At 44.2% G+C, this 12,625-nt stretch overlaps 1 protein-coding gene across 1 annotated transcript in view; it reads right to left on the reverse strand.

Annotated features, from left to right (window-relative positions):
• The window catches only part of MBD5 (methyl-CpG binding domain protein 5), a 137,646-nt gene that overhangs the window by 43,960 nt on the left and 81,061 nt on the right, over window positions 1-12,625 (reverse strand). Inside the window, exons 4-5 of the mRNA XM_068245854.1 lie at window positions 10,344-10,446; window positions 7,691-7,871 (exon numbers count right to left, since the gene is read on the reverse strand). Coding sequence (XP_068101955.1) covers window positions 7,691-7,871; window positions 10,344-10,446 — 284 coding nt within the window. The remainder of the gene's footprint in view (window positions 1-7,690; window positions 7,872-10,343; window positions 10,447-12,625) is intronic.

Genomic DNA, 12,625 nt, shown 5'->3' on the forward strand with positions numbered 1-12,625 from the left:
CAGAACTCTTTCTACAACACAAGAGATAACAAGGAAAGAGTTACCAGCAGGGAGGTTCAAGCAAGGAGACCACTCCCCTCTTCCCCCTGTCCACCCACACTCTTACATACACACAATGCTTGGGGGAATGTGGGTCTAAGCCAGGCATGGGCAAACTTGCCCCCCCCCCCCCAGCTTTTGAGGAACTACAAGTCCCACAATGCATTGAAAGAGTCTGACAGTCACAGTCACGACTCATAAAGGCAAATGCATTCTGGGATTTGTAGTTCCTTAAAGAGTAACTGTCAGGCTGCAGAAGCTAATTTAAACCTCTATTCTCCTGTGTTAAACAGTTTAGAAGGAAGCCCAAAAGCCATTAGTGAAGATAAAAATCTCAGTTACCTTTGATGTGTGCTTATCAGCAAACTGTTAGACCTAAGCAGGACGCAAGCCGCATACTATACTGCAAAGCATTCTGGGGCCCTCCCCTCGGCTGCTAATGAGACGTTACAGCAGCTTGTAATCAGTCCAGCGCGTAGCACTGATAAATCTCCGGGCAGAGTACACTGCAGGAGTCAGCTATTGTTCCTAGCCACATGGCTCATTAATATTCACTGCACACTGTGTTGTTCAAGTATGAGCTTATCTGTGATCAGGAAGCAGGGAGGACATGACGACACATTTGACAGAAAAACATGGAGCCTGCCATGAGCTGTCAGGAGCATCTATCTCTGCATATACTATATACAAATTCTGAGAAATCCAAACGTGGACAGTGAAATGCATATGTAATGTAAGTACAGCCAATCTTTAGCTACTGATATATGTGTTTATTTTCTCTGAGACCTTATACCTAACAGCTCCTCTTTAACAGCTGGAGGGCCAAGTTTGCCCATGCCTGGTCTAAGCCATGCAGGTGTCACGTGTAATGATGATATCAAATCAACCTTCAAAATTAGAAAATCTTTATTAGCAATCACAAATTGCCAAATGTTGGGAACAGCCATGCTACATCTCACAAGATATGTGATTGAAGCACTCAGCTTCTACAGGATCAAGTAATAAGGCTGTGAAGGCACCAGTCTATCTTGGATCGAGAAGATAACAAGCATAAAGCATATATGTATTTACAAAGAAAGGTTGACATTGGAGTGACAGAATAGTACCTCCATAATCGGAGTGGTATCCACTCTATCCAGAATGGATTTGTATTGTCACTCCCTGATTACTCAGTTGCCTGGGGGTTAGCTATCTGGTCACTATGCCATAATAGTGGGTGATACATGTTAGCTTGGCCAGGAACTGGACCTTTCTGGATGAGGACACTGGAGATTGCATAATTCCTCTGCACTTGGTAGAGTGGACTGTACACAAGTTTAATGGCTTAAAATGTATATAAGAAAACATTTGGAGTACTGTTACATTTAATTATGCCAAACAATGACCTACATAGAATCCCACTGATGTTAAATATTGTATTTATTGTCGAGAGAGTTATAAGATCAACATGACTCATAGACCTCTGAGGAAGCTACTGGAGGACAGTGAAACATGCATCAGGTGTTTATACTGTTATAACATTGTTTTGTATCCTTTATTAGAATGCTTGTACTACACTGTTTCTCAAACCTGTCCTCGTGACTCCCCAACAGTGCATGTTTTGCAGGCAACCTCACCTATGCACAGGTGGTGTAATTAGTATCTCAGCTACATGGAATCCACTTAGCTGAGACACTAATTACCCCACCTGTGCATAGATGAGGTTACCTGCAAAACATGCACCATTAGGAGTCACAAGGACAGGTTTGAGAAACACTGCGCTATATGATTAGATGCTTATATTACACTATAAATACAAAACGACCATCAATCGACCTCACTCTGGGGCTCCACGCAAGATCTCACCTCGTGGGGTGTCAATGGTTCTGAGAAAGGTGAAAAAGCATCCTAGAATTACACGGGAGGAGTTAGTGAATGACCTCAAATTAGCAGGGACCACAGTCACCAAGAAAACTATTGGAAACACATTACACCGCAATGGATTAAAATCCTGCAGGGCTCGCAAGGTCCCCCTGCTCAAGAAGGCACATGTGCAGGCCCGTCTGAAGTTTGCCAATGAACACCTGAATGATTCTGTGAGTGACTGGGAGAAGGTGCTGTGGTCTGATGAGACCAAAATAGAGCTCTTTGGCATTAACTCAACTCACTGTGTTTGGAGGAAGAAAAATGCTGCCTATGACCCCCAAAACACCGTCCCCACCGTCAAGCATGGGGGTGGAAACATTTTGCTTTGGGGGTGTTTTTCTGCTAAGGGCACAGGACAACTTAATCGCATTAACGGGAAAATGGACGGAGCCATTTATCGTGAAATCCTGAACGACTACCTCCTTCCCTCTGCCAGGAAACTGAAAATGGGTCGTGGATGGGTGTTCCAGCACGACAATGACCCAAAACATACAGCAAAGGCAACAAAGGAGTGGCTCAAGAAGAAGCACATTAAGGTCATGGAGTGGCCTAGTCAGTCTCCGGACCTTAATCCAATAGAAAACCTATGGAGGGAGCTCAAGCTCAGAGTTGCACAGAGACAGCCTCGAAACATTAGGGATTTAGAGATGATCTGCAAAGAGGAGTGGACCAACATTCCTCCTAAAATGTGTGCAAACTTGGTCATCAATTACAAGAAATGTTGTGGCGCTTTGAGTCCGCAAGGAGAAAAGCGCAATATAAATGTTATTTGTCTTGTCTTGTCTTTGACCTCTGTGCTTGCAAACAAGGGTTTTTCCACTAAGTATTAAGTCTTTTATTGTTAGAGGGTTCAAAAACTTATTTCACTCAATGAAATGCAAATCAGTTGCTATCTTTTATTTAAGGTTATTTTTTCGATTTTCCTTTTGATGTGCTATCTGCCACTGTTAAAATAAACCTACCATTGAAATGATACTGTTCTGAGACTTTTCATTTCTTTGTCATTGGACAAACTTACAAAATCAGTGAGGGGTCAAATAATTATTTCCTCCATTGTATATCAGTGGGAACATTAGAGAAAACACCTACCCTGCTCTCTGTTTTATCCTTCACTGCTCAGCCTTCTTGTTAACAGCCCTGATAAAATCCCCAACTGAGCATTCAGTCTGTCTTTGTTTAGGAATCATTATAGCTGAGTCTGTCTTCTCTGATGTTTTTTTCAAGCCCAAGCCTGCCCCCTTCTGGCTCTGCTATAATGACTCAGCTATAATGATTTCTGAGCAAAGCCAGACTGAAAGCTCAGTCGGGGATTTTATCAGGGTTGCTAACAAGCAGGCTGAGCAGTGAAGAATGAAACCGAGAGCAGGGTAGGTTTTTTCTCTAATGTTCCCACTGATATATATGGTAAAATACATGAGGGTGCTTCGTCTCTGGTTCACTTTAAGTGAGGAGTGGTTAAAAATACACATTGAAAACAGTATGCAGGTGATATTCGTATAATTTGTCTACTATATCTGTGGGCTTTAAAGCACCTATGTAGTGGGATGGCTCTGGATCCCATAGTCTTCTCAGTCCTCTTTCAGTGACTTCAATACACCCCTGTCCCCTGTTGACTTTTTTCAACCAAGTAGTCAATTATGCCTTTGGGAGTCCTTGTGAAGGCTTTGGAAGTATTCGCAGCCGGAGTACTTCCGTACACGAGTGGGTCCATACTGTGCTATAGCTCCCAACTGTCCCTCTTTTGGAGATCTCATCCCTCTGTCCCCCTTTCTTCCTCATTTGTCCCACTTTTGAGTACTCATTTACAGACATATGTCAATATTTGTAATTTTCTACTTCAAAAATGTGTTTGACTCTAAATTTATTCCCATCCTTTAAATGTATGTATTTCTTATTTTCAAATGTTAATATGAAGGAAAATGGACCAGGATAGAAAGGACCAGTGGGGGTTTGAATGATCAAACAACATATTTTTATGAAATCTTTACGGTATGCGTGACTAGGGGTGTGGTAGGGGTAAAGTTAGAGGTGTGGCAGGGATGTGGCTTAAGTGTCCCTCTTTCTGATCTCAAAAAGTTGGGAGGTATGCTGTGCATGTGCAATACTGGGCTCGAGCATGCCCAGTACGGATGCACTGGCTTGAGTGCCTTCTGAGGAGTCCCCAGGGGCATGGAATTTCAATGGGGTACAGCAGTGGACAGGGGGCACGGAGAAGCAGGAAGCGTTGCTTCAGTATTGCTTTAACTAACAACTAAGCTGGATGTAATATTAATGAAGCTGCAGAACTGCAATTACTACAGCAAATTGAAAAAGCGGCAAGTAAAAATGAGGTCATAGTTATGGGCGACTTCAACTTTCCAGACATTGACTGGGGTATTGAGGCTACCCATTCTGGTAAAAGCAGCAGATTTCTGGCAGCACTACAGGACAATTACTTGACTCAAATGGTAACGGAACCAACTAGGGGGAATGCGTTACTGGATCTGATCATTTCGAATAGACCAGATAATGTATCAAATGTGCAGGTTCAAGAACATTTGGGAAATAGTGATCACAACATGATAACGTTTGATCTGGTGACTGATAGGCCACGGGGCAGCGGGACCACTAAAACTATGAATTTTAGAAAAGCAAAGTTCAATCAAATTAGGCAGGCACTAAGTTTGGTGAACTGGGATAATGTACTACAAGGGGAGGACACTGAAGGGAAATGGCAAGCTTTTAAACGTATTCTCAATCAATATTGTAGTGTGTATATCCCATATGGAAACAAAATGTCTAGGAATAAAAAAAGGCCTCTATGGATGAATAGAAAGGTTAGAGATAAAATGAAGAGGAAAAAGAATGCCTATAAGGTCCTAAAACAGGAGGGGTCCGAGGCTGCACTCAGCAATTACAAGGAGTGCAATAAAAATTGTAAAAAAGAAATTAGGCTAGCAAAGATCGAAGCTGAAAATCAAATCGCTAGGGATATCAAATCTAACCCAAAAAAGTTTTACAAGTACATCAACTCTAAAAAAAGAAAGGTTGACTGTATAGGACTCCTAAAGGATGAAGGTGGAAACTCAATGGTGGATGACCAAGGTAAGGCAGAGTTATTAAATGCTTTCTTTGCTTCTGTCTTTACAAAGGAAACAGCACTGTTGCAAATTACAGAGGCGGAAGAGTCTCAATCTTCTAACTGTAATATTAAATACTTAACGCAGGAAGAAGTAAAGGCAAGACTAAATAAATTGCAAATAGACAAGGCACCTGGCCCGGATGGCATGCATCCTCGGGTCCTAAGGGAATTAAGTTCAGTTATAGATAAACCCCTTTATCTTATCTTTTGTGACTCTCTTGCAACTGGCAGAGTCCCAGTGGATTGGCGTACAGCCCACGTTTTCCCATTATTTAAGAAGGGCAAAAAATCAGATCCAGGAAATTATAGACCTGTAAGCTTAACATCAGTTGTATGCAAACTATTTGAGGGGTTACTAAGAGATACTATACATGACTTCATAGTAGAAAATAATCTTATTTCTCAGCATCAACATGGGTTTACTAAAGACAGGTCCTGTTTGACTAACATGCTCAGCTTTTATGAGGTAGTGAATGCTAATATGGATATTGGGAATGCTGTAGATGTGATATACTTAGACTTTGCTAAGGCCTTCGACACTGTTCCCCACAAAAGTCTGGTGCAAAAGATGAGGATGCAAGGACTGGGGAAGAGTCTGTGTGCTTGGATAGGGAACTGGCTAATGGACAGAAAACAAAGAGTTGTGGTCAATGGATCATACTCAAAATGGGAGACTGTTAGCAGTGGGGTCCCACAGGGGTCTGTACTGGGTCCAGTGCTCTTCAATTTATTTATTAATGACCTAGTGGATACAGTAGTGAGCAATGTTGCTATTTTTGCAGATGATACAAAATTGTGCAGAATCATCAACTCTAAGGAAGATAGTGTTATATTGCAACAGGATCTGGATAGGATGGCTATATGGGCACATACATGGCAGATGAAATTCAATGTTGACAAATGTAAAGTCATGCATTTTGGTCGTACCAATGGTCTAACACCATACAAAATAAATGGGATACAGTTGGGGACATCAAACTTGGAGAAGGACTTAGGAGTACTCATCGACAACAAGTTAAATAATCGTACTCAATGCCAAGCCGCTGCAGCTAAAGCTAACAAAATTTTGGGATGCATTAAAAGGGAAATAAAAACTCGAGATGCTAGCATAATATTGCCCCTGTTTAACTCTCTAGTAAGGCCACATCTGGAATATGGAATTCAGTTCTGGGCACCACATTACAAAAAAGATATTGCAGTTCTAGAGCAGGTGCAGAGACGAGCAACAAAATTGATACGTGGGATGGAAGGTCTCACTTACCAAGAAAGGTTAGATAAACTGGGTTTATTTAGTCTAGAGAAAAGACGCCTTAGAGGAGATCTAATTAACATGTATAAATACATCAGAGGGCAATATAATAGCTTGGCGGATGAGCTTTTTGTCCCTAGGCCTTCTCAAAGGACTAGAGGACATGATCTGCGCATGGAGGAAAAACGTTTTAGCCATTTATTTAGGAAAGGGTTCTTTACAGTAAGAGTGATTAAGATGTGGAATGCATTGCCACAGGAAGTCGTTATGGCAAACTCTATACCTGCATTTAAAGGGGGCTTAGATGCTTTCCTTGCGTTGAATGACATCCATGGCTACAATTACTAGGTAATGCCAATGATGTTGATCCAGGGATTTTATCTGATTGCCATCTGGAGTCGGGAAGGAATTTTTACCTTGTAAGGGTTTTTTCGCCTTCCTCTGGATCAACAGGGATATGTGAGGGAGCAGGCTGGAGTTGTACTTTGTACTGGTTGAACTCGATGGACGTATGTCTTTTTTCAACCAAAGTAACTATGTAACTATGTAACTATGTAATACCTTTCAGTGGGAATTTGTATGTTAAGAGAATATTTTGCCCATGACTAATTATTATAAGGCTTTAACTGCAGAAAAAGCTTTTTGATCACAAAATGCATCAGTATATGTTAGTTGAGTGACTTCACAACGGCTCAAGGCAAAGCTGAAGGGAAACGTAGGTCCTGGGGGAATAATTAATCTTTGGTTGTCTTCTGCTCTTCTTTGCTTATAACATCATTAGCATGCCGTAGCATGAAAAAACAGCATTTTTCTTTATATGGCACACTTTTTCTCCCCTAAAAATGGTACCTGTGTCTTTTATGCCAAATACAGGGAGTCCCCGACTTACAAATGCCCACCAATACGAACCCCTGACCCACCAAAATGTCGGGGACTCCCTGTATTGTCCTCCTGAGTCCTCTTCAGCTCTCCCCCCCAGCAAAGGAAGACACGGGGACACAATGGGACACATGGGGGACAGAAAGGCCGGGCTGTGGAGTTGGTACGAAAATCTTCCGACTCCAACTCCTTGGTTTATGAAACCACGACTCCGACTCCAACTTCGATTCCGGGTGCCCAAAATGGCTCAGACTCCTCGACTGCGACTCCTTAGTCTAATACTTAGGGCTGTGGATTTTGTACAAAAATCATCCGACTCCTCAGTTTATGAAAACAACGACTTACAGCACAGCGAGTTCTGCTGGCTGAAGTCAAAAGCAGAGGACTTATTGCGATAATTCCTTTGAAGCTGCTAATGGGCCTGCAGCATAGTTAGTACCCATTACATAGATTTTTTTTTTTCATGTCTGGTGCCATAATACGAGGTGTGAACTTACTTGTTCCGCCCCCAGGACTTGTTAACATCAGTGAGGGGTGCGGCGTCTCCATGCTCTTGTGCAGTGTGGCCACAGCAATGATCTTACGCTTGTGGATGCAAAGTTTGGTCACATCCTCATCCGCCTTGACATCCTCAGCGGTTCTTTGTTTCACAGCGGCTCCAGGGTCAAAGTTGAACACCTACAATGGTCAAACAGAGAGCATGAAGGTGGATGGACATAAGCAGCAATTCAGAAGACAGAATACGATATATGCAGAAGCTCAACACAGATCTGACGCCACTGATAATCCTATATTACAATTAGTATACCAAACACCTGGACACCTAGGCACCAGTGGCGTATCTAGAGGGGTGCAGGCACAGCTTGTGCCATGCCTGCTCCCTCATGCTGCATCACCAGACTGGGAGATGCTTCATTACCTTTACTGGGGAAACTCCTCCCACCACCTATACTGGGGGGCTACTTATACCAGGGGACATTATTTACTGCCCGTACTGAGGGGCGAATTATACGGGGGGGGGGGGGGGGGAGGCGTTACCTCTCACTACCTATAATGAGGGGGCGCCTTTCACCAAATATACTGAGGGGTGCTTATACTGGGGGACACCCCTCATTATCTATACTTGGGGTATACTGGAAGGGCTACTTATACTTAGGGACACCTCATTACCTATACTTGGGGGGGTACTTGTTTATCTTGAGGCAAGTGGCTACGTAATTATTTTATCTGGAGGCATTTGATTATTTTATTAGGGAACGTGATTATTTCTTTAATTTTGAGGTACTTAACTAATATCTAGGGCAGGGGTCCCCAACCGTTTCTGGCCCGGGGACCACTTTCTGACCAAAGCTTTTTCCGAGGACCGTGTGTGTGTGTGTGTGTGTGTGTGTGTGTGTGTGTGTGTGTGTGTGTATATATTGGGTGGCCAACCTAGTGGACAGTGTCGTGCGCAGCGGGTTAAGGGGGGGCTGGGGTGCAGTGGCATAACTATCATAGTTGACCCAGTATAGGGAGTTTAGTTACCCCAGTATGGCTAGCATAGTGCCCCAGTATAGCTAGCATAGTGCCCTAGTGTAGTGACCAGAATGGGTAGGTAGTGCCCCAGTATAGCTAGTTTAGTGCCCAGTATGGGTAGGTAGTGCCCCAGTATAGCTAGTATAGTGCCAGGTATAGTGCCCAGTATAGCTAGTATAGTGCCCAGTATGGGTAGGTAGTGCCCCAGTATAGTTCCCAGTATAGCGCCCTAGTATGGGTAGGTAGTGCCCCAGTATAGCTAGTATAGTGCCCAGTATAGCTAGTATAGTGCCCAGTATAGCTAGTATAGTGCCCAGTATGGGTAGGTAGTGCCCCAGTATAGCTAGTATAGTGCCCAGTATAGTTAGTATAGTGGCAGTATAGCTGGTATAATGCCCAGTATGGGTAAGTAGTGCCCCAGTATAGCTAATATAGTGCCCAGTATAGCTAGTATAGTGCCCAGTATAGCTAGTATAGTGCCCCAGTATAACTAGTATAGTGCCCCAGTATAGCTAGTATAGTGCCCCAGTATAGCTAGTATAGTGCCCCAGTATAGCTAGTATAGTGCCCCAGTATAGCTAGTATAGTGCCCCAGTATAGCTAGTATAGTGCCCCAGTATAGCTAGTATAGTGCCCCAGTATAGCTAGTATAGTGCCCCAGTATAGCTAGTATAGTGCCCCAGTATAGCTAGTATAGTGCCCAGTATAGCTAGTATAATGCCCAGTATGGGTAAGTAGTGCCCCAGTATAGCTAGTATAGTGCCCCAGTATAGCTAGCATAGTGCCCCAGTATAGCTAGTATAGTGCCCCAGTATAGCTAGTATAGTGCCCCAGTATAGCTAGTATAGTGCCCAGTATGGGTAGGTAGTGCCCCGGTATAGCTAGTATAGTGCCCAGTATAGCGCCCTAGTATGTGTAGGTAGTGCCCCCCTCTCCCCCCACGGCCACCGCTCGTGGTACCTTATGAGCTGGCGGCCGCTTGTTCTATTAGATTCCCCCAGGCGCCGCTCTCCTGTTTGCAGCATCTCCTATTACAGCAGTCAGCAGCACATCTTGCAGCTGCTGTAAGGAGTGAAGGAGGCAGGGCAGCGGCTTCCTGTAGCGGCGATATGCATCGCCGTTACCATGGCAACCGCTGCCCTGCTCCCTTCCCTCCTTACAGCAGCCGCAAGACGTGCTGCTGACTGCTGTAATAGGAGATGCTGCAAACAGGAGACCGGCGCCTGGGGGAATCTAATAGAATAAGCGGCCGCCAGCTCATAAGGTAACACAGCAGCGGCCGCGGGGGTGAGAGGGGTGAGATGACAGACCCGCCGCGGCCCAGCTGGAAACTGCCAACGGACCGGCAGTGGGCCGCGGCCCGGTGGTTGGGGACCCCTGATCTAGGGGACCATGGCTACTCAATTTATGCATTTGGGGACACATTAAATTCTGATATTTGGGTAACCCAGCTGCTTAATTCTGGTATCTAAGGACAACACAAGCAACCTCTGCTATATCTCACACAAAAGACACAAACCATAATGAATATATAAAAGAAAAGAAGCGGTTGTTATGGGGCAAGGGGGTTGGATGCAATTCCAGTGTTATGCATAGGTGCTATATTACCTAGACATGCCCCTGCTAGGCACATACCTTTGGCAGAATGAGGGGGCACTCCAGGCCACACTTGCAGGTTCCGTCTGTGAGGAGATACATTTTGACTTGGTCCAAACATGACAGATGGGATCCACTTGGACTGTAAAAGAAACAGAGCTAAAATATTTTCTGGAAGGCAGCTCAAATTGCAAATCTGCTTTTGCCAACAAAATTCTCAGTAAATCATATACTCTGAAACTAACAAGAGGCATCAAACAACCAACACATTTGTAAAGCGGCATAAGTAGTGACAATTGTATCCTACCATTGCTAAGGTAGATGGTGGTGGGTACTGGGCAAAAAAAACTGACAGCCTCGTTTTTTTTTGCCCTGCAACCACTGCCATCTACCTCAGCAATGGTAGGATACAATTGTCACTACTTATGACCTTATTAATGCACCATCTTAACGACTGCTATATGCACCTACCGTTTGTATGCAACAACTATTTTGCAATTCACTGCACAATACTTGAATACTGAGTTCCTTCCAAGATGCTGCGCTCACATGTGTTTGACCTCTTCATAAGGTTGTATCACTCAAAAAATGAAATGAAATGAAAACATAGCGTAAAACTGTATTAGAACATTGCCACGTCCCTCACACCCAGTGCCAAGAATTGCTCATGGACTCTGCCCAAGTGTCACCACAGACCACCAGGTCACACAGGTCCTCACCATGTATTATGGCCGCCAACCACAGACAGCAGAGAAAGCACCTTGCAAACAGTGTAAGTTCCCTCAAAGCTTCACACCACCACCAGCAAACGTGGCCTCTCACCTTCTGTTTTGCTGCCCAAATTATAAGACAGCAACTGCACTCAGAACACCCAGCGGATCTTTCACTGCCAGTCTCAAATAGATGTTTCCATAGGAGTAGGGTTCTCACATCAGCCTAATAACTGAGAAGCTCCACATAGTGTAAAACCATTCGCTTTAATAAAATAAATAAAAGTAGTGCACTCACAGATTTCCAGTAAAAGCAAGCATTTCAATAAGTCATCCACGCCAGCTATGTCCGCCCGTAGCTCCGCCCTACGCGTTTCGTGCATGCGCACTCATCAGGGGCTTGAGGCGTATGACCAGCCAGCGCCTTAAAATACTCTTATTCCCACCCAATCGACCAATCCCCAACTTTACCTCAACCAAGATGGCCGCCGGAATACTTCCGCCCTACGCCATCCCTCTCAAAGCCAATGAGAAGTTGCCATGTCAGCAAGGGTCACCCCCGTGATTCCATTCAGCCCGCTGTACTCCCAATGGAAGGTTAGCCGCGGCCAATCACACCCAGGGTGCCGTCCCCACCATCATTTCATGGCTAGTAGTATCAACATGCCGATATTCCGGACCTCTGATTGGCTGGAAACAAAAACTTCCGCACTGATACGGAACTCATAATGTTTACATACACTAGGGATAGAAGGAAATTCCGCATCAATACGGAGTTCCTAGCGATTAAATATAATAGAATTGAAAGGCAAATTCCGCATCATTACGGCATTCCCAGTATCATATCCAATAAGATCCACTCCTCAAACCCCGGATTATATCAATGCAACTTAACCATATTAGCTTTCCCATCACATTACACAGAATCAATTTTAACCTTTTCCATCATACAGCACATTATCAACTTTACATAATCCCAAAAGCCAGCATTTAATACCATGATGGATTGAACCATATACCCACCCTTCTCTCTTTACGTGTCTTCACCAGACATATTGACAACTGGTCAACTTTGATTTTACCACTTAATCTCTACTGTCTCCATCCAATACCCAATATCCAGTAAAAACCGATAGACTCCCTTCTCCTTGTGTTCAATGCCCGGGCCCCAACCGATGCACACATCCACATCCCCCACAAACATGGCAGAACGTGAACGGACGCACCAGAAAGAACCCGCCTCACCGGACACAAGGCCTGACAATCCCCAAATCACATAGAACACAAATAACCCACACCCCCCCCCCCACCCCATTAGCCACAGCATTGTCCACCACTAAGATCCCTTATCCAAATGGGGTACATCTGTGTCCCAAAAAGGGGGCACAGATCTATCCCACATGACAACTAATCGTTAGAAATAAAACAGTTCAAATCGAACTCGACATTGAGACCTCTCGGGTGCAGAGTTTTCAATTCATGGATCCAGCGCGACTCCATCCTAGATAATTCCCTAACCTTATTGCACCCTCTCCAACTCCCCCTTAATCTATCAATTCCACAGAAGTTCATCATGCCCGGATTCCGCCCATGATGTTCAGCAAAGTGTTT

Source organism: Hyperolius riggenbachi, chromosome 7 (assembly GCF_040937935.1).
Source record: "Hyperolius riggenbachi isolate aHypRig1 chromosome 7, aHypRig1.pri, whole genome shotgun sequence".
NCBI lineage: Eukaryota > Metazoa > Chordata > Amphibia > Anura > Hyperoliidae > Hyperolius > Hyperolius riggenbachi.